Source organism: Atractosteus spatula, chromosome 18 (genome assembly GCF_055471065.1).
Source record: "Atractosteus spatula isolate fAtrSpa1 chromosome 18, fAtrSpa1.hap1, whole genome shotgun sequence".
Lineage (NCBI taxonomy): Eukaryota > Metazoa > Chordata > Actinopteri > Semionotiformes > Lepisosteidae > Atractosteus > Atractosteus spatula.
This window is the reverse complement of record NC_142723.1, coordinates 8,733,490-8,756,051: the sequence shown is the minus strand read 5'-3', so window position 1 is coordinate 8,756,051 and position 22,562 is coordinate 8,733,490. Positions and strand designations below refer to the sequence as shown.

General features: G+C 36.6%; 1 protein-coding gene across 1 annotated transcript in view; it reads right to left on the bottom strand.

Annotated features, from left to right (window-relative positions):
* Nucleotides 1-14,057, bottom strand: part of gna12a (guanine nucleotide binding protein (G protein) alpha 12a) — a 64,216-nt gene extending 50,159 nt beyond the window's left edge. The window contains exon 1 of the mRNA XM_088936796.1: nt 13,238-14,057. Coding sequence (XP_088792922.1) covers nt 13,238-13,555 — 318 coding nt within the window. The 5' untranslated portion in view covers nt 13,556-14,057. The remainder of the gene's footprint in view (nt 1-13,237) is intronic.
* Nucleotides 14,058-22,562: the final 8,505 nt, after the last annotated feature.

Below are 22,562 nucleotides of genomic sequence, written 5' to 3'. Positions count from 1 at the left end.
TACGTGAGAGGTAAAACTAGTGAATGTGAGAGCATTTTGTGTGTATGTGAGGTAAAATGGAGAGTGTGAAAGCATTTTGTGTGTATGCAAGAGCAATGTGTGTGTGTATGAGAGGTATAGTTTGAATAATGGCCTACATATTTATACATATTACATAGAATAATCATTTGACAAAATAATATATAAACAAGTTTGCTAAGTAGTATAAACAATTGACAAGCCCACTATGTTCATTATGACATAACTGGAGTACAGGAGGTTCCTATTACATAAGCAAAAAAGGCCTAATAATTTCAGTATTGAACAATTTCGACCCAGTATGTTTGCACAGTATAATTTTTCAATCTTAAAGCACTCAGATACACTGAAATATTAAAGCAGTGGTACTTATTTTACATCTGGTAATGCACACAGAAACACTTATAGGGCTTCCAACATATCAAATACATCTTAATATTTAAAATCACTTCAAAATGAGTTGGTTCCCCAAACCCACTCAAAGAAAAAATGGAGAAAAGGGAGGGTATCATAGCAGATCTTCATTGAATATTTAGGCTTGTTCCATAGCAGACCTCTATATTCTACTACAGAAATGTTAAACATATAAAATACTTTTATATATTTATTTCATAGGTCCAAATGCCTTGTCAGTGCCAAAAATGTACACATTAAAATCTTATTTCTCCTCAGTTTTTATAATGTTTTCTAAAATACTCCCCAATTGCATGTTACTGAAATATAGATCTTTGGCATAACAAAATACACTTGAAAAGCATAAGCTATATCACTCTACATTTTAACAAGAATGTTTCTTCTCTTTGATTACTTCAATTGTTTCAATTAATGAAAATTCTAAAAAAACACTATTTGTATCACATTTTCTGACTCATTTTCATTAATGGTGTCTCTCACATCACCTGCTTGAATTGAGATATTTTTCATGAAATATGAAGACAAGACCCTCCATGTCCTGATAAATGAAGTCTCCTGCTGTGAAACCCTGTGCTTGTCATTTAAAGCATATTTGCTGCAATGGAAAAATAAACCCTACAGTAACCATGCACATGTCAGTCAACCAAATCCCTGGTGTTACCAATAGGAAATCTAACAGCACTTATCACCTGAGGTTCTGATTGGGTGCGAATAAACTTTCATTCCTTTAAGGGATGTTGAATTTTCTGGGTCAGACACCTTGCCACTTTCATTTTAAATGAAAATTACTAAAAATGACAAACTATAAATTCGAAATTATTCCAATTAAAAATGGCTGAGTATTGTTTTTAACTCTGCATCAACCTGGAATCTGCAACACTGCCCATTGCAACCTCCTACTCTGCTCTCCATCAGGTCATTTGACCAAGTTGCTCACACAACTAATGTGTTACTGCTACATACAAACAGAAACATATAAAACATGGCCGATTTCAAACTCACCCATCTCAAGAAATGCTCAGCTTCAGACTGGTCATTCTCAGTCTCGGAATCAAACTGGCAATAGTACCCAAGGGCAAAGCTAGGACTAGTTGGCCAGTGTTTTCCTGGCTCTTACAGAAAAAGAGGTTCCAACAGTATGTTCCCCCAGGCTTCAACAGGTTTTCAGTAAAACAGAGATGCACCATTCCTCTGGTTTATGCCAACTGTCCTGTGAGGCATTGCGTAGCTGGGTGTCTGTATAAATGGCTCTAATGGATAAATGGTTCAGAAGAGCATACTGACCTATTCCCATTCTCCCTTCTAGGATACATAACACAAAAAATGTTGAAAACTCAATGTATTAGAAATTAACTGAACCGAGGATGCCATCCAGCCATTTCTTAAAATAATAAGCTGGTACAGTATTGCATTCACACTGTGGATGAAATTCGTGTGAGGGAAAAAACTTAACATCCTTTGCCAGCAAAGGAAAGGGTTAGAGATCAGGATGTTGAGAACATACTAACGAAGGTCCTAAATTCAACCTTCCTGTTCCCCATGGTCATTGTTACACATTCTGTAACAATTATAGATGACTGAGTAACAAAACACCTCTAATTACATAACCAATGCCCCAAATCAAAGTAGATCCTAGATTTACTGGTACATTGTCATACAGAATTCCATGTGAATGGAGTGCAACATTTTTTGCGAATGGCTGGTTGGTATTATTTCTTCACAGCTGATTCGGCAGACAAGTCAGATCCATTAAATACTTGGAGAAGGAAGAAAGTTCCGTTTGCCATGCCTGAGCAGACACCGCTGATCGGTCCTGCAAGCACACATAGGACAGCACACCTCCCTGCGCTGTTAAGACATGCTCAGACAGGCTTTCACAGCGGTCTTCCAATTAAAGAACAAGTAATAGATTTATTCCGTGCTGAAAAGAGAAAAAAGAAAACACAACGTTTCGGCTGTGGAGCCTTCTTCGGGTGTTCCTTTAAATACTTCCCTAGCCTTTCACTCAGGGCACTGTCATTAGCTGAGCTGCTGTGTGTTTGCTACCCCATAGCTCTTACACCAGTTATCTTTCTCTTTTTCACATTTGCTTAGTTGTTTCAGAGCTTCCCCTGTTCCTAGCCACTACTGAATTTCAGTCCTTAGTGTTGGGTTTATTATGGGTGCCATTGTTGACTTATTTTTCATCTTGCCGCATCATTACACCATTAGCACGGAACCCCAAATACCAAAGAGCACTTGAAATTTTAAAGCAAGCTTTGACTGATCTTCCCATATTACTAACTTCCTTTTAAAACCTTTCCCAGTGCATACCAATGCTATAGTAATAGATGCTGGAACCTGTAACAATGAGGAGAAGGCTTTTGCATTAGTCAAGTCTCGGATAATGATGTTCTTTACCAGTGGACCAGGCTGAGATAGAATCTACCCAGCAACTGCATTATGAATTACAACACATCACAAATGGTTTTCTGTTTGGTGGGTGCCAGTCAAACAAGAAAGCCACCAACTGCAACTTTCAGGAAAGACATTTAAAATGACTTCCATGACAGCACAAATAGGACAATATTGGGTTACCTACAATCTACTGCTATAAAGGAGCCAGAAGAAATATTAGGGGTAGATATTATGATACCATTTTCCCAGAATAGACAGCAGTATCAAAATGTCCTGGTCATGGTTGATTATGGTAGCTTGTGGGTTAGATTAATTTCTTTAAGGGAGGTGAAGACAAAAAAGGTGTTTACGACAGCATTCTACCCGCAGACTTATCTGACAGAATGGGTGAATCATACCTTCAAGCCTATGAAGGGATAAACATAATACACAGGATCGATGTTAAGCAGAACTCACGGGTTTCTTCATGGGTATTTTCATAGGCTCAGCAGCAACAAATGTAGTACTACAATTATAAGCATAAGGAGATAGACTGGTGAGTTAGTCTGGGTGAAAGAACATCCATCATTCCAATGGCTAAACCATAATGCTGGGAGCCAGCAAATGTTCTTGTAGAAGCCAGATTACAGGACCTAGGTCCTATATGCACAGCTGATACACATTTTTCCTTGCCTCAGCAACTGAACTTTGTATCTCTATTAAAATTGTTGTTACACTCACAGTATCATCCCTCAGCAATTTCCTCCTTACCCAGCTACTCAGTCTGGAGGGATGGCCTGTTGTGCTTTTAGGCAGTGTTTGGGGGTACGTAACACATAAAAACGTTCTATACAATATGTACATGATTGAATTAATATTAGTGTTTTGAAATGCACAAATCTACAGCTAATGTTAACATTCTTTAAATATCTGCTCAGCAAAACCTTCCATTTCTTGATGACTATATTCTGCTCACAGGCATATTCAGAAACTTCAATATTTTTTCACCCCTCTCTTGATCTGTGCCTTTTAATTTCTTTGTGTTTGACCATTTTTGAAAGCTAGTTCTCAGTTAAATCTTTGACTATCTAGGCAAAGAACCTCTGAGAGAGGCATGAAAACCACTATTATTGCACATGCACAGAGGTCACTCAAGTAATCGTGTGGCTCATTAAGGTAAATTTGTGCAACCTAAGTTAATTTGTGTTTGAATACTTATGTTGTTGTGACTTTTCTATTCTTCTTTCATATTAAGAAACAACAAGTATTTTATTCATCAGCATAGGTTGCAGTTTAATTGACCAATAATAGATTTTGGTAATAACTAAATCTGTGTTATTGCTGTGGACTGAAAGAAAAAAAACAGCTGGAGATTTGAGAGTCCAAATTGGCTGATTATAAAATTAAAAAAATATTACAATTAAAACCAGAAATCTTTGGACATACAAGCTAACCAGTTGATTCTCTATACATTGTTTTAAATCCTTCAGCAGTGGTTAATTCAGGACACCATCTACCAGATATATTTAGTTTTCATTGCATAAGATGCATTACAGAATCCCTAATTATTGAAAACCAATAAACATTGGTAACCATCCCAACATGCACATGGAAAAGATGTGTTGTACATTTAATTTGTCATCTTCTTTTCTTTAAGACTGTAAATGACCCTAAACAAAATCCACAGGCAATAGCTTAGTTTATAAAGTGTCCTGTATCCCACTTAATGATTTTGTCAGATTTGCAATTTACATTTACATTTTAACTAGCTTAACATCAAACAAATGAGAAATGTTTTAAAGTATGATGTACTGTATGTAATGTTGCCCAGTCAAAGCCTTTAAAGACAAGTTGCTATTTAAAGGATCAACTGATCAACTGCTGTGCTTGTAATTTATCGACACACCTAATACTGATAACACAGAAAGCAGGTTTGGAAGCTTACAGGTCTGTGATCAAACTTACCTTTCTTTGAAATACTTTATGGTTTCAATATTCTTTCAAAACATTAGAAAAAGGTGAGGTAGCATGGATATTTCAAATGCTGGCCCACAAGGCAATTATTAAACCAACAAATATTTAATGGATTCCTAACACTAATGGATAATATTTAAGCATTACCTTGGAATACTAAAACTATCACAACAGTTATTTAACAAGCTTTGTGTTATCATCTGAGTGCAGCTGTTACATATTGTAGATGATTTCATATCCAAAATTTGGCTCAGAAAGATTAAATAAACAAAAACATGAACAAAAAAAACTTCACACTTTAATTTAAAACCGTGTCACTCAGGGAGAGCAACAACAAGTGTTACCTAATTTCTTAATCTTAAACTCATTCTGTATGCTTATGATCAAGTGCCTTGGCATCTACCTTACAAAAATCAAGTTTGACTGAAATGAATAACCCAATAAGACAGTCTCTCTCAGTTCATATTCCAATTGAAATCTAAGCTAGTAAACTAGACCTTTTTAAAAACACTGATTTGCAATAAATGTTGAATATTGACTTTACAGGACCTGAAACTAATCAAAACAGGCTTAATTAATCAATGCATTACCTTTAATAAGGTTTCAATTATTCTAGAGATAAAATGAGCCTTCTGTGGTGCAGAATAAATCTTTACTTTGTCCTTTGCAGCCAATGCCCACCACCCACTCAAACATACAGTTCGTACAGTACAGTTTTTATCATATATAAAACAAAACTTACTAAACTAAAGCCTCCAAAAAAGTCATCCTGAAAATTTTCTTTACAGCTACTAAAACAAACTGCCTCACAGCTGCAGGCAGGCAGTTAAATTATATTTACTCTGAAATCATCACTGATAGCAGAGCAACTGCTGGCTAAATACACCCTGCTCACCACAGCACTCTTGTTGACTCTTACTTGATACTGCTGCCGACCTTTGGAAACGTGCAAACAAATTCAAACTCCCTATCTCAAACAACTGAGCAAAGAACTAACATTCATTGTGAAACATCAACAGAGGTGTCTTTAAATGGCACTTCATGTGACAGAATTCCAACATATCTCCTGCCTGCTAAAGAAAATAAACCCCAAAACACCATTTTCCAGGGATCTAAACGTATACCAGATATTCAATATTCATAAAATTCATTGCACATGGACTTAAGTAAAGTCATCTTTAGATTACAAGGAATTTGTTGGTGCACAAAACACTATATATTACATATATATTACATTTTTTACCGTTTTTTGAAACTAAACACCAAACATTTTTTGCAATGAGTTCTGTTGACATTTTCACAAAACTACCGTGACCTTTCCACTGTGTCTGTTAATGCTCTATGTAGCTCTACTGTGAAACTATTCAGCTAAAAAATGCATTTGGATTAGAGGGATTCAATTTTCAAAAGGATGGAAACACCAGGCTGCATGTGGGAGATGATATGAGCTATACTGTAGATCACATAATACACAGAGAACAAACTAACAGGAAGATGATTCATAATGAGACTTAATACCCAAGCCAGAACAGTGGCAAACAGATGCATTAGAACAACAATAATAACTGCTTTGGTCAAGCTAAACTTGGTTTCAAGTTTTGACTCATAAAGCAATTAACATGAATCTGTGGTGACATGCATTGAGGGAGAATGAAACAACACCAGGTAGTGTCAGGGGTCACTTCCTGTGGAAAGGAATCTTGCGTAACTAATGTTGGATGAGTGTATTACCGGGAATGAAGAATGAAATAAGAACTTGGTATATTGGTATAAGTTGGTATATTGTCATGTTACCAGTTTAGGGGGTGTGCTATTTTTGGGGGTGTGCCAACAACAACCCTGTATCATTTTAACGCACAATGTTTTGTACAACTTTGCAGTATTGTGACAAAGTGGTTAGGACTCTGGACCACTGGAGGGCTGTGGAACCAAAACCAAAGTAGGAAAAGTTGTAGCCTTAAGCAAGATATTATATTAAAATCACTTTCGTAAATCCCAGCTGTGCAAATATGTACAAATCTTTGCTGTTTTATATAAAAACTGCAGACAAATAATAAAAAACAAACCTTTAGCCTGAAGAGGTGCTATTTTTCAGTAAATATGTTCTTACATGCTGCACTGCTTTCAAAAAGAATAAAACAAAACCTATTTTACAGGTCTACATCAGCTTGCATCTACCAGAAAACCACTGACATGGAGATCAAGCAAGATAAGATTTCTTCTAAAACAATCAAGGACACACCCAGAAAGAATCATCACCCTTATCATCAAAAGTCTCCAGAAATGGGGGGGAGGGGGTCAAGCTCGAGGCTCGATTCCCCCTGCCTGGTGAAAAAAAACAGGTCTTCTTTCACAAAACAGACAAGCAAGTCTTTTTATTACTCAGCTCTTGTCACTTACTGGAGAAAGCTTATCATGTATCATCTTCACATAAACAAAAAGCATCTGTTAACATGCTTAACTTGTGAGACTGCACTGCAGACCACTCTTTGTGCAAATTACATGGTCAGGAATCTTTTTCACAACTCTTTGACTAAAAGACAACACCCTGCATATGAAAGGAACAATGTCCAAGCAAAAATGCATTATTTTATGCATGTAACTTAGCAGCAAACCTTAAAAATATAAAACATTCAAATACTTGCTAAAGTAGTAAAGAGGAAATATACTGTATCAGACAGCAGCTGATGACTTAACAGCTTACAATCAGCACAGCACTATACTGTAAGTACAAACAGTAAATGGTGATATCTACAGTACAGAAGAGCATCAAAACACCCCAATGTTTCCTTTTTAACACTGTTATAATATTATAAAAAGTACACTAGTATATAGTACATTTTTATAAAACTCTTTCCTTTTTCATTGTCATACCAGAATGCAAACTTCTGCATTGTTTCTGTTTTGTTCAGAAAACTTCCTATTAGCCTTTTCAAATGCAAGGAAACAGTTTTATCATTCAAACCAATCCTGTTTCTACAGATTCCTCTTTTCGTCATTAATCCTAGGCAATGCACCCACCCCCACCTCTCAATTTGCAGTTTTAACTAGGTTATCTCCTCAAAATGACCTACTTATGCTAAAGTAGTGAAAGTCCTTCTGTATCTGAAATCATAACCGTAAAATCAAGTACTTCATGTTCTTCATAAACTCAAAGGCCTTTGCTCCTCCCTTCTGTATATAAAGAAAAAAGCAGATATAGAAGAGATAAGGGGAGGTCATACACATGAAAAGTGGTCAGCCAAGTAAAAGGAAAACTGACTGCTGTATTCCTCCAGTTTTTCCCGAAAACACTTTGAATATCTTCTGAATTAAAAGACCACCTACCTAGCACAACGTTCTGCAAGAGGACTGTCACTTCCAACAGTGTGTTGTTGAAAGAACAAAAGAGATGATAAATACAGTGGCACTGGGGGTTGGGCGGGGGGGCTCTAATAACATCCAAAAGCTGAAGGATTTAGACCAGTGGTTCTTAACCTTTACTGCAGCCTCCACCTCTGTGGTTCTCAAAATACTGTATGTTCTTTCACTCTTTATCAAAAATCATTGAAGTAGGTCAGTTCTTTAAACCTAAATTACATCACAACTATGGAATGAAAGAGAGAGAATAATAAACATTAATTTCACAGTAAAATTAAAAAACTTAAGAAAGTGTAATTCTTCATGTGTTATCTTAAAATCTCAAACCCAGATTTGATTAAACAAAATAGTTGTACTAAAGTGCCTGTGTTTATTATGTTTTCGATGATTAATCTAAAAAAATCTGGCATGTCTCTCACCCCCAGAAAGGGTATTTCGCACCTCCAGGGGGTATATGCATCTCAGGTTAAGAACCACTAATTTAGATACTCATCTTTCTGTTGGAAAATGCTGTTGGAATTGGGAGTTGGCAGAGGGGATGGGGAAAGAAACATGCAGCTAAAAACTCTACCATTCCCTGATCCTAAGCGGCATTACATTTTTACAATAACACTGAGCACAGAAGACAGCAACATTCTCACATAGAGAGCTGCACATTTGATGTACGAGTTGATTATGGTTATGACAGGTAAGCTCTGGAGGTGACATGCTGCTATTCTTTTGCTCATAATTTTGTCCTTGTTTCTTTTCCTTCTTTAAAAAAAAATTGAGACTGTATCCAAAAAAACTTTCCATTTTACGTGCACATATAGTCCCAGCAAACAGATTTAAGAAAGTTATTCTGTCATTGTGAGAATATGAAACCCTGAAGCCAGTTAACACTTGTTCTGTTCCAACTTGCAGAAACCATGCATCAACAAAAGGATCCCCAACTGCTACTGATCTACTTCATGTCCACGGCCTAAAGCGGTCTTGTGCCTCACAAATTCATGTTTGAACAGCAAGATTATTGGCTTAGGGAAAAAATTGACAAGAACATTAAAATATAAGGTTTTAACAGCCTGATTAGAAATTAAGTTCCCATACCTTTAATTAATCGCAATTCTTGTGTGACTTAGACCCTAATTGCCCGGCAAAACAATTTTTATTCTTTATATTGTCATAAAAATTTTATTAGTTCAATAATAGCTTGCTTTCCACTAAAATAATGAAAGTACAGATCATTTCCATTTCTGACAACTACATAAGGGTGTTGTGCGAGATTATTTCCTAAAGCAAAAGCCATTGAATTCAGAGTTCCTGTTAACTATTATTAATTGCTTTTGCACAATGGAGCTTTATTCAGATGGTTGTAAATCTTTTTCTAGTAATGTTGCATGTTGAAAATGATTGAATATGTTGTAATATTTGTGAAAGGAATTAAATATTAGTGTGCATTACTACAAATGAGTAGCTATTAAAGACAACAGCACAAAAGTTAAATTTGTGCACACTGTATATACAAGCTATATAATTTACTCCAAGAACAAATCCTATGGTATAAGTATATAAACATTACATAACCACAGCAACCAGGTTAGAATACTTTTTAGTACTTTTGTATCTTCTTTTAGAAATCTGCTGTATAACCCAAGACGTGTATTTATTTCAAGATTTTCATGATTTTGGTGCACTGTGATTTAAGGCAAGCACAGGTAAAAATTACAGCACAAGGCAGATCCCAAATAAAACAATGTGCAGAGAAGGGGACAAGATTGATAGACAACATTATATTCATTATGACATGGCTAGGTCAACAACATTATTCCACCATATTCCTTGACTTAAATAACTCTCATACTGCAACATAAGCAGATTCCTCAGTGGGAGATGAAATATTCAGTCAAAAACAATTCATCATGATTACGTCTGCAGAATTTGTTGGCTGCTAAAATGCAGTGACAATAGTCAGAAATGTATTACTTCATATGTTTATTTGTCATTTTGTTTGGCCACATATTATCTGCTCAAAATAATTAAATCTGCAATAACTGCTGATAGAGATCTGTGAACACTACATAACTCCATGTGATCTCTCTCTCTACTCTTATAAACAGTGGTGGCCATAAATTGTCCTTTGATGATTGCTCCAAAAAAGCCAAGGTGGTTAGCTGCAAGCTGCTAAAAGTGAGCTGTTCAAACTTTCATCTTCAGCATTTTACTGCCGTTTAAAATTATAGCTCTGCGATAAAAAATAAGACTGATTTTAAAATGGTTACCAGAGCCAAGTGCAAAATGTACTGAGGCTAGAGCAACTGCTTATTATGAAGGTAAAGATATAGCAGTGCAGTTGTACTGGCTTAGATTAAATCATTTTTTTCCTCAAGTAAACCAATTTTAGCTCTTATTAGAGTCTTCACTGAGATGTTTGAACTTTTTTTAAAATACGTATACTGTATTTAGAATTCACTGCTTGCACATTTATTTGAACAGAAAAAGAGACAGGCATGAACTACATAAATTCTATATTTACAGATGCATGCTTCCTGGTAAACATCCTTGTTAAATCAATATTGTTTAAACTTTGTAAAGAACAATTTAAAAAGCTACCATAAGACAGGTGTGTGAGTTTAGCAAACCCTTAAAGGGGACCTGCAATCCCAATTTCTCTAGACTGGTTATTAAATTTCCATCACAGAATAAATGCATTGACAGAATTGCAACATTTTACAAATTCTCAATTAAGCACAAAATCGTGAGCTTTGTAAAAGTACTGAATAGTCACCATGTGGTTGAAAATCCTGGTCTCGCCATTGACAAGAATGAGAGTTTGCGCAAAATGGAATATGAATAGCCTTTCCTGCTCACTAATCACTGTAGTGTCTAATAGACTTACAGGTTGTGCGGCCGACATTTCACAGAAATGTTTAAATGAGATCTGCAGTTAACAAGTAGTATATGTCTGCAGAGCCATCTAAAAGTCAAGAGGAACATTTATATTGGATTAAAAGAGATTAATTAACAGATCTGCTTGTTCATAATGTAATAAGGCGATTTCTCATCATCTGAAGTTTTGTTGCCTCGTTCCAAATCGTAGAATATGGTGCTGCGCATACCTGAAACTACATGTCACACTGTACATTTTACTTCCATTATGGTTTGAAATGCACTCATCAATGCCAATTCTTTCTAACCCAGGAATATAAAAATAGCGTTGAAGTTTCCCTTTAAACGAGTACAAGCATCACTGAATAAGAGATGGTTTAAGTTATTTCTCACAATTGTAATTGTACTTTAAAAAGTTTTAAAAAGCTGCCACAATATGTTGCACAGCTTTTACAGCAAACCATTCATTATCACACCTACATGACATTTGATTACTTTTCAGCTCTATGAAACTACAGACCTCCCCACCTACCTGTATTCACCGAGATGTCACCCCCCCAAAACAGCACCTTACTTAACTCCATAACCTAGTCCAGTGGTCCCCAACACTGGTCCTAGGAGACACCTAGGTTTGAAAATGGATGGAAATCCTCACATTTAGATGTGTCATCTCATATGTTAAAAACAAAGCTTGTTGTGGGGAATACTTGATACACTGTCATTCACACCCATCTCTGCTCATCGCAAACTGATTACCCATTAACAGCTGCTTAGAGAGAAATGAGGGCACAAGCCCCAAGTCTAGGTTTAGGAGACTGCAATAAACGAAAGATGGTGCAAAAATTACAAACAGTTCAAACAAAAAAAGCAGACCAATTAATTAGTCAGCATTAGTGATTAAGAACTCAGCAGGGACAAAAACCAACAGACATAGTTCCCACCAACGTTTCCACCTAGCCACATGAGCCACTGACCTAGTCTAATTATGCATGAAATGAATCTTTCTCAAGTGTTCATAGGATGCTACTTTACATTTACTTCTGAATTTCATGTTTACAACAGCTTTGATTTAATCCATTATTTTATTAGAGCATCCAGCAATTTACAGTACACATCTGCAATAAAAAGATGGTGAATACCTTGAACACTGATCTTCACGCTTAACACCTGTGATACTCTTAGGTGTATTTTGACCCTGAATTAGAAGGAGAGGATATAAAATGGAAGGATGGTTGGATAGATGCTCTCCCACCATTCAGAAGGTAGTCCCATTTTGCACCCTGTCCTTGTTAGGTTACGCTCTGGCACACCTTGATCCTCTAAGAATCAATTCAATTAAAGTTTTATTATCCCCTGGGGCAAAACTGTTTTGTGGCAGAGACCAGCACAACAATACAACAAAACAAGCATCACAAAGACTTCAGCACAACATATATCAGGGTCAAGCGGTTACTGAAGACTCTACCTAGAGATGCAAAATTCACATGCCAGCCTGAAGCAGTGCAAGACCCCTAGAATCAAGTGCAAGTTAAACCGCTTACTCTGGTGTTTTTATTCCTAAATACAATGTAACGCTTGCTCTCTCGAAAAAAAAACAAACCACATGAAGAGTTGCCCAAGGGTTTAACTGTGCCGAGTATAAAAGTTCTTCATGAACTGACCTGACTCACGATTGTAAAGTTCTTATCTTTTTAAAGTAAATTTGAAAAGCTTCAACATCAACTTTTTACTTTTACCAGACGTATCAAACGGCAAACTGTTCCTTGCCATAAATGACTTTTTGTTGCGAAACGCCTGAAAGTGAAACTGTCCGTTTGCTACATTAATTACAGGTCTGGATGTGTACTGCAAAATCACTGATTAAAGTGTTTCCTGACAGTCACAAGACATCAGTCACCCTTTTTTGGGGGTTCAGCTGTGCGGTTTGCGTAAGCTCGTCAAGCAAGACCTGTGCACATTGCGCAAACGCAAATTCGAGATGCGTGTAGTGTACATTCAGAAAGACGATATGCACTTTAAATTCTATATATGGTAACTGTGCTGGAATATATCCTTTCTAATAAAATAACATTAGAATTTTGGAACACCAACAACAAAGTCTCAAGGAAATGTAGTTTAATAGCTCTTTACAAAATCTGAAAACAAGAGTAACCTATATGTAAAACGCATTTCGTTGAGTTTTTTTAGATGACCGTATACAATTATTTATCTAGGTTTTGACTGCCATTACCTTGATAATGTTCTCAAATATAGTATCTCGAAAATCCAGTAGTGCTTTCTGGTCAAATTCTTTTCCATGAATAATCCTCATTTGCTTTAAGAAAGTCGACTTGCCACTTTCTCCAGCTCCAAGTAGCAAAATCTTAACCAAGCGGCGGATGGAGCGTCTCTCTCGGGCTAACATGGAATCAATTTCCCGACTGCGGCGACGATCTTCTCGCTCCTGGCTCAAGTCCCGATCCCGTCTCCTCTCTTTGCTATTGCTTCGCTCCCGACTGGCTTCGGCTGGGAGCAAACACCGGCTTAGGGTGCGCACCACGCCAGACATCGTTGCGAAATATAGACAGCTTTATGTTCTTAATTTCAAAACCCTTTGCATTTGTTTGTAGGAAACTGCCCTTGAAGCATTAATTCACAGATACACGGTAAACAGCTTTGTTGTGTCGACTTCTTTAAAATCTAACAATCCTCTTATTCTTAAAAAAAATCTACTCCCAAAATGTTCTCAAAATGAACACACTGAAGATACCTGCAACATTTAAAGTATTCCCGGTGGTTTCTTACACATGTTTGATCTGTTGCAGAATAAGTGCTGTCCCCAATTCGGTTTTAGGAAAGGATTTAACAAAATCGCGAAATATCCAGGAGGAAAAAAATACTATCTTGGTTAAATCCGTCCTTAAAATATTCTCAAATTACAGAAGAACGCATATACTCTCTGAATCAAAAAGAAAACACAAAAGGTGGTTTAAGTAGAATACAGCTTTCACTGGCCCAAAAATGAAAACGTCAACCACCTAACAGTCCTGAAGTCCTCGAACGCTGGTCCTAACACTCCCTTCTGGAATTCTGAAACTAATACGCCGCTTTGTTTGATAACTTTGTTCCGCTGTCGGCCCATTGAGATCCCAGCCTATCTGAACTCTAGTTTTGCAAGCGCACATCTGGGAAACGCCAGTAGGGGGAGCGAAGTTGCAGGGCTGCAGGGGGAGGTGCGTAGAGGTCAGGACATTTTTGGATTGAAATCGTGTTGAACTTGGGGATATGATTTTCTTTGGGTCGGGGTCGATTTTTTCCATAGGATATCATAGTCTGGAAAAGCAGTGATGATCAAATGGAGAGGGCGTTTTTTTAAATGGGGGAGGGGGAGAAGGGGGTGTAATAGTATCGTTCTAAAAAATGCACAGTCCTCGGTTTAACTCTTCTCGGTTAAGTCGGAGACCATCCAAAAGATGTATTTTTAAAAGTTTTGAAACTTTTTAATAAAATGGATCTAGTCATTAGAGATGAGGTCGATCTTCTGATTCATTTATATAATTAGGAACATTTACCGTGATATGCTTTTTAAAATATTGTAACGCATACGGCCACCGGTGACGTCACCGCTCTGGTAAGCCGGCTCTTACACACTCCACACTCAATGGTGGCCGTAAGCGTTACAATATCATTGCCTAAAACGTTAAAAAATAGATGTCAGCGTTATGACAAATACATCTCCTGCATATCCAGCACTGCTCTGAGCGAGAAGGTAACAGTAATGCATCTAAACTAGCTGACAAGAGTAAAACCACTGAAAGATCTTGAATATCTACCGTATTCATTGTATACTTTCACATTGAAAATGTTATTTGAAATCCTAAAATGTTATATTTAGGAATATATGTGTTAATTGTCAAAATGTTGAAGACAATTTACATATACCGCTGCAAATGGTTTTTAAAAAGTTAAATAGTGCTGATTTATTATTTTGATTTATTAATAAAACTGATTTATTATTTTTGCTTTATGCACGAAGCAGTCATTTTTAATGAGTCACGAGGGTGAATATTACCCTGTTAATGTCAGTTTTGACCCACGCATAATTTTAAAACGTTTCCCTAGTCAGCGTTTATTTTCTGCACCATATACGACATGTACATAACATAGTTCAGGTGGGTAGCTGCATCAGCATGCGTAGGCTGCAAAGGAACAAGTAATAGGTTTATTCTATGCTGAAAAGAGAAGAAAGAAAACACAACGTTGCGGCCGTGGAGCCTTCTTCAGGTGTGAGCACGTACACAACATGACTACATGTACACAACATGACAACTACGAGTCACGGTAATTTCTGCGAAATGGTTTCTTATAGAACAGCGCGCCCTGCTGTTTCGAAAAAGTGTAACATTTATACAATATTTTATTTATGCATCTGTATAACGGCTTCAAACTGTGAGAAGAAATTCACGTTCATACAGTTAATGACAGCAATTCAAAAAGAGAACTACCATTTTTCAAATTACTACAAGACAAAACTCATCCCCAAAACTGAATTCCACATTAATACAAACTCTACTGTTTCAATTTATCGGAATTCCTCATCTGAAAAGTCTCTTCAGGGTTTCCTGACTGTGGAAACTGTGTCTAACTTCTATTTTGTCACCTACGTCTTGTCTGTTGTTAAAAAAATTCGGTTTGTTTTCATTTAATATTTTTATTATTAAACCTATGCAACATTATAGTCACGTCGAATCACCAGTTGTCTTTTTTCCCCAATACTATAAATAACACACAATTTCCTGTTGTGTTTATTACCTTAATTACAGTCTGTCTGCACTACCTTCTTGATATATTTAATCACGAGGATTAAATTCAAAATGGATACGCAAATGTCAATGTAAAAACCTGTACCTTTTTAGTTGATTCTAAGGTACTGAAGGATTTTCTATTAATGGCAGAGCGCTTTATCAACTCCACAACAGGTTGATTTTAGTTATATTTTTCATTTTTTTCAGATTGTTTGCAGGCTAGGCGTATCCTTAATTGTTCTTAACTTCATCAAAAGGTAATTTTTTGGTTCAAATGGACCCGAAGACGGCTCTCAAAAATGATCAGGTACAAGTACATTATTCGTTACCAGCGACAGGGGGCACTGTGAGACTATCGTTCGGTCCTTTTCCTTCTGCCCACGACAGAATTACTGTGGCAGTGATCTGCGGTAAAACATTAACCGCTTTAACGTTGAATTGACGCACTTCTGTTAAGTCATGGACACCGCAAGGCTATTATCTTGAATAGGTAACAGATGCAAAGAGTAAAAAAACCCGAAGTTTACTTTTTGTAATTTCTTTTAAAAAACAATTCATCTTTAATTTCAGTTAGAAGCAACCATGGTAGCCTTTAGAGTTAACCGTCGTCGTGAATGTTCTCTATATGTGAATTAAATAACCATGCACTACATACAATACAAAAATTGTCATCTTTCCTCCACAGAAATGTTAGTAACAATATTATATTAGCACCATTTCTTCTTGTGTAATAATAAAATACTATCTTGTTTCTTATTGTTCTGTGTTCAATAAGAGAAACGCTAAATGGTTATTTGAAAAGAAAATAATAGAGCAAAAATAATAAGTGAATACGAAACAATGCAAATAATTTATTATTTCCTTCTGCATTGACCCTTTGCCCTTGGCTCAGCAATTTACCTTGGAGCTCATTCCTTGTTAGTATGTAGTGTGATATTCTTGGCTTGTTTTAAATTATTCAACCTCTAGAGTTAGCTAAGAAGTCTGACCCTTTCTTTTTATTACTCAATGTTTTTACTAGTTTTCAGCCTGTTAAGTGGGTTGCTGTGCATTAAAGAGAACATGCCTTGTCATGCAAGAACTTCCAAGTCTCTTTGATTTCCAAGGGTGTGGTAAATTGTTATGTACCAAGCATAGGTGCTGAGACAACTGCTAGTGTCATAGGGAGACAGAAGTGGGTGTAGTGCATTGGCTTGGGGGCGATATTTGCATGAAATGGCCAGTGCATTTGTTAGGTATGCTGTTGCACCATGAGTGAGGTACTTTACCCAATTTGGTTCAGTCCAACCAGCTTTCTAAGTGTGAACAGCATTGTTGGGGGTAATCACTGTGATGTGTCTTTCCATCAGGAGAGGAGTCTTGTGCTCTCTAGTCCACTGAATGCAACAGAAATCAGGATGACCTCTGGCCCAAGGAGCTGCTCTGTCTGGTATGAGCATTATCTTTTAAAGGTAGGTTATACTACTGTAAAAGTCTTGTAAAAGTACTTGCAGTACAAAGTTCTTTTCATAAAATTATATTTCAGTTTGGAAACCTACTGTGAATAGTTTCTACAGTATTAGGGTTGTTAAAAGATGTCTCCCTTGTTATGAAATGTCATCCTTGAGGGAGAAGGAAATTGGCCCATAATTATTTTGGAAAAATATTGAAAATGACATTCTGTTAATTCTCCAGCCGCAGTTTTCCGTGGAATCTGGATCCAGGAATTTCCAGTGTTCTGCAAAGGCGGAGAAAAATAATGTGTAAACTGCTCTACTCATGCTGCACAAGTAGATCTGTGATGTACAGCAGTTAAAACAGAGAAAATCAGACATTTAGCCAGATTCAGCCATTTTTAATGTTTTAAGAAAATAATCATTCACACACATGTAGAGAAAATGGTTTAATAATTTGGCCCAGAGTTATTAAATTATTAAAATATCCCCTAGTTGGTCGCAAATAAACATACTTTTTTTATTTTCACTCGTGGTTAGCCATGCACATGCTGTACCAGTGAGGTTTTCTCAGTTGGTCTCTGTTTTAAATTTGTCCATTTTAAAAGAGTCAGGATCAACCACTTGAGAGACATGAGCAAAATGTGATTCTTACACTTCCAAATTCTGCAGTTCACTGGGCATGCTTTTGGACCCTTTTAGCAGCAAGCAACCCTAGAAACAAACATCAATTTTCCAAACATATTTTTTTTACATTGATTAACTGTCAGTCTTTATTAGCAATATTGTCATTTAATATGCTTGTACCTAATGGTCATGGGAGAAAGATCTTACTTTTACCCATGTTTTGGTGGAATTTTACACCAATGAAAAGTATCAAAAGATAAATAGAAACAATGCAAGTTTCATAGTGTATTTGAAGACCTTTAATTTTCTTATTAATAGATTTGCTTTTGAGTTTGATACAAACTGTGTAGGTATGCATATATGAATACATGCATGCATACATGTATATGTATACAAGTAAATATTGCAAGGAAGCACATTTTTTACAGTTATGTCTACAGCAAACAATCTTGAGTGATTCTACCAAAATAAAAAGTGATACAAGGCCCCAAAATATACCCAGTGAGTATTTGCAGAAATTGTTGAGTGTTGCATGAAGTTTAACATAATGTGTATTTTAAAATGTGCATTTTGTGTGCAACATTAAGTTAATGGTTCTTGTGCACATATTTTTTCAAAAAGTAAAACATATCCAATATGGATCTTAAGTTAATGGCTTTAAACTTTGGGAAATAATTAGGAAGTTACTTAGTGCTATAAACTGTATAATACTGTTTCTTTTTGCCACATCTTTTGAAGTGAGGCAGTGAGAATTCAATTCAAATTTTAATCAAATCAACAAAAATCCATGTCCTCATTCATTTTCAAGCTTGAAATAATGTACAGTCTTGTTACAACAGCTTGCTATTCTAATGTTCTTTAATTTTGAGTATGTAAGCACATAGTGACAGGTTGTAGGATGCTTTAGTGTATTGGATTAATGCTTCATCTTTTCCTCCTTTTGTGTCTTTGATTTTGAGCCAGAAAAATAATGATAGTGTATAAATATAATTTGCAGTATCCCTCTCATAGTTGTTACTCATTAAAATATAGAGACCCAATAGGTTCTGGAAATACTCATAAGATTGCTGTAATAGAGCTTTACAGCACGTGTTGCTGTGAATGGAGTCGGAATGGTCAGTGTTATAGCTCATTTCTCATTTTCTCATTTAAAAATAATTAATGTCAGTTAAACATACATTTTGAGAGTGATTTTTCCTTTTGCATTTTTGTTTCAGCTGTTGCTCTTATTCTTTAACAGACAGTATAATGTGAAGCAGATTGACAAACCATATGCCACAACCAACTGGGACACTTCAAATTGATCATATTCCACCTGGTCTTTTAATGGAGAATTCTATTTCTCAACTAGCACAATGTCTCGCAAAGAGCTGCTGCTGAAATGATGTACTGTATACAAGGACACTGGGTAAAGGGATGTTAGTTTCTGTGTTACTTAGGGGATACTGCCCAGTCCTGGAGGGTCAAGTCACTGTTAGGTGTAATGTAGGCAACTCCGGATGACTATACTGTAGCTAGTCATGAGAAAACAAGCCCATGAGTTTGTTTGTTTTTTTCCCCCACTGAACTATTCCAGATACAGACTATAGTACACAAGTGGTACAAGCTGTTATTGTTAATTTGGCATAAATAATACTAAACTTTTTTTTTCTAATGCTTAGTCGTCTTTATATGTGACCAACTGTTCCAAAACAAATCTATTTGAGATTAGTTCCAATATTTAATTTATTAATTGTACTGACAAAGTAAAAGAAAGCCTTAAAAGAAGCTTAGGCAATAAGACTGTTTCATAGGAGTTTATCTGATTTTGTAGCTATGTCCTTATACAGTCAGGATATACTGTATGTAAAATAGATTTACACAGGTTATTTCTATTTTGTGGCATACAGTACCTATAATCTATAATTCTTTGACTCTGTAACGAACAGTTCTTTCCGGACCCTATGTGGACGACACAATCTGAAGTAGTGAGGAAACACTGGGGAAAAAGGTCATGCAGGAATACGGGGATGAAAACAGGGGGGCTTGTCCAAAGTGCGCTGGTGCATGGGGGAGGTGTGGCCGAGGCAAACAATCCAAAGGTAATCCAGACAGGGAATCCAAAAACACAAGCATAAATCCATGGCCAAGCGATCCATCCAGGAGATTAAAACCAGGAACCGGGTTGGAACCAGCAGGGGGAACAGGAACAGAGACTTCTGGACATCAGGACCCGGGCTCGCACGATATGGAAATCAGATGCAGAGCCCTGAACTGACTGAGTGTCTGGCTCTTAAGGGCACCTCCGAGCCAATATCTGGACCCCGCGGACGGCACTTTTGGCAGCCTGGATTCCATCCTTTTTTTTTCTTGTTTTTGTTTAGGGCTTCGGAGCCACCCTGGAAAGGAGGGGGGTACTGTCACAATCGCTACTCCTCCTCTTAAGGGCGCTCCAGCCCTTCCTCGTTTGCCTTATTCCCCGCACCTGTCCCTTGTTCCAGCCTCCTTCCTGTCCCCCTTTAAAAGCCAGATGCAGTTGCCAATCGAGGCTCTGCATCTGATTCCCGTATGGTGCGAGCCTGGGACCTGGATTCATCTGGCTCCGTTATGTTTTTAACTTTTATGCTACTGTTCCTGTTCCCCCCGCTGGTCCCAACCCGGTACCTGTTTTTTTATCTCTTGTTTTGGATGGATCACCTGGCCATGGACTTATGCTCGTGTTTTTGGATTTCGCTTTGGACTTCTTCTAGGATTGTTTGCCTCAGCCACACCTCCCCGGATCACCAGTGCTCTATGGACACGCCCCCCCCAGTCTTTATTCCCGTCTCCTGCATGACTTTTCCCCCCGTGTTTTCTCACTATTCCGGATTGTGTCTTCCGCATAGGGTCCGAAAAGAACGCTTTCGTGACAGACTCTCCATATCACATATCTGTCTTAATTCCATGCGCAAGGCAATGTCTGAAATTAATTTATTTTGGTACTTTCAAATGTTTGCATTTAGTTTAATATTTTAACACAGTAGCATGCAATGACAAATGGAGTTTCTATATATTTAGAATCCAGACAGAACCTTCCTACCAGTAGTCAAGTATTAGAAGCATGGATATCTGATTTTTAAGGACTTTACTTTTTAAGTCACAATTAAGAACAATGTGCTTTTTGAAATTATATTTTCAATTTTTGCAAAAGCATTTTTATGCAGTTTAGCCTCTTCAATGTAAGATTTGTTTCTCCTCCAGATAATTTCTTTATTTGTTTAAATTACTTGTTTCCTTTGACAAAAAAGCTTTCTTTTGATTTATGAACCCAGCAAAAGAAGACTTCAGAGCAAGTAGTAAGCCGTTTAAGCTCATCATTTAGCTCATACACTCCCTGAAGAAAATTGTCAGCTCTCAAAACAAAATTATCTAACAATTTTAATCTCACTAATCATTTGTTTGTTTGTTTTTTGTTGTTTAATACTGCTCAAAAGTGGTTGATTGCTTTCAACTGTGTACTGTGCTTTTATAATTTTGACCTCTCTCGGTTTAGGTTTTGTGAATTCAAACTCGTTTGAAATGATTGTAATGGAAATTTAATTTACTGTCAGTGTTGTTATTGACAGCAGCACTGGAAGGATAACCAGAAACAAACTACCACATCTTATACAATATTCAGTGGTATACAGTTATGATTAACTGATTTTTCCACTGTGTTTGCTGATGACGCATACAATCCATATCTTTTATTTTTATTATTATTTCTATTTTTTTGTACATTGACAGTAATCCATCTACCTCAAGTGACACTGTATTGACAGCTCTGAGAGTATGTGGGCAGATGCTTACAAGTGAAAGAGTGGGTTGGCAGTAGGTGGAAAGTTTTATGTCCTCCTAGCACTTCCTGGTTACATTTCATTCATGTGAATTTGAATCTTAAGTTGGAAGAGGAAAAAGCAGTAATGTGTGGCTTGGGTTGAAGAGATAAGAGTGCACACCTTATAGCCTCAGACAAAGACATAAATAACATCAGAGGAGCTGGGATCAGATGCTACTTGTTTGCTCTGCACTTTGTGATCAATGTGGCAGTGAAGCACGCTTTACAAAACCTGAGCAGAATTTATGCAGATGCTTCCTTGCAACTGGCAATGCAATTTAGGATGTACAATGTTCTTGATTGTAAAATGTATTCATTTTTCTGTCACGCTGCACGAAAGTCGAAATTTGCAGATACCAAAATACCTGCAAGACATTTGCAGATATACAGTAAAATTACTTTATTATGTCACATTCTTATAATGTTTTAAACTGTCTTGAACTGTGTAACGTATAAGTTCAATGTCCTATGAATATCATATATTTTGTACAGCATCATGATGCAATTGCATGGTGATGTTTTTTTAGTAGTTAGATTTTGGTTAGAGGAGTGGCTGATTTATATCTTTGCATAATCCCTTGAAATAATAAATCACACAATGCTATATACATTGCCTTGCAAATGTATTCCTATTACCTTCTTCTTGTTTTTTGCTTTGAATATGTGGAGTAGGTTGTGTACAGTATAATATAACAATAACAAATATTAACTACTAGTTCAAACCATAAGGAATGCAAACATTAAAAGGAACTAAATGTGAAAACTTTGAAAGATCAGAATATTTTTTCAAGGCTATATGGTTTAAAATGAAAAAATAGGAGTATTTTTTAGGTATATCAGTTTCTAAAACAAAGGATTAGATAGATTTGCTGTTGT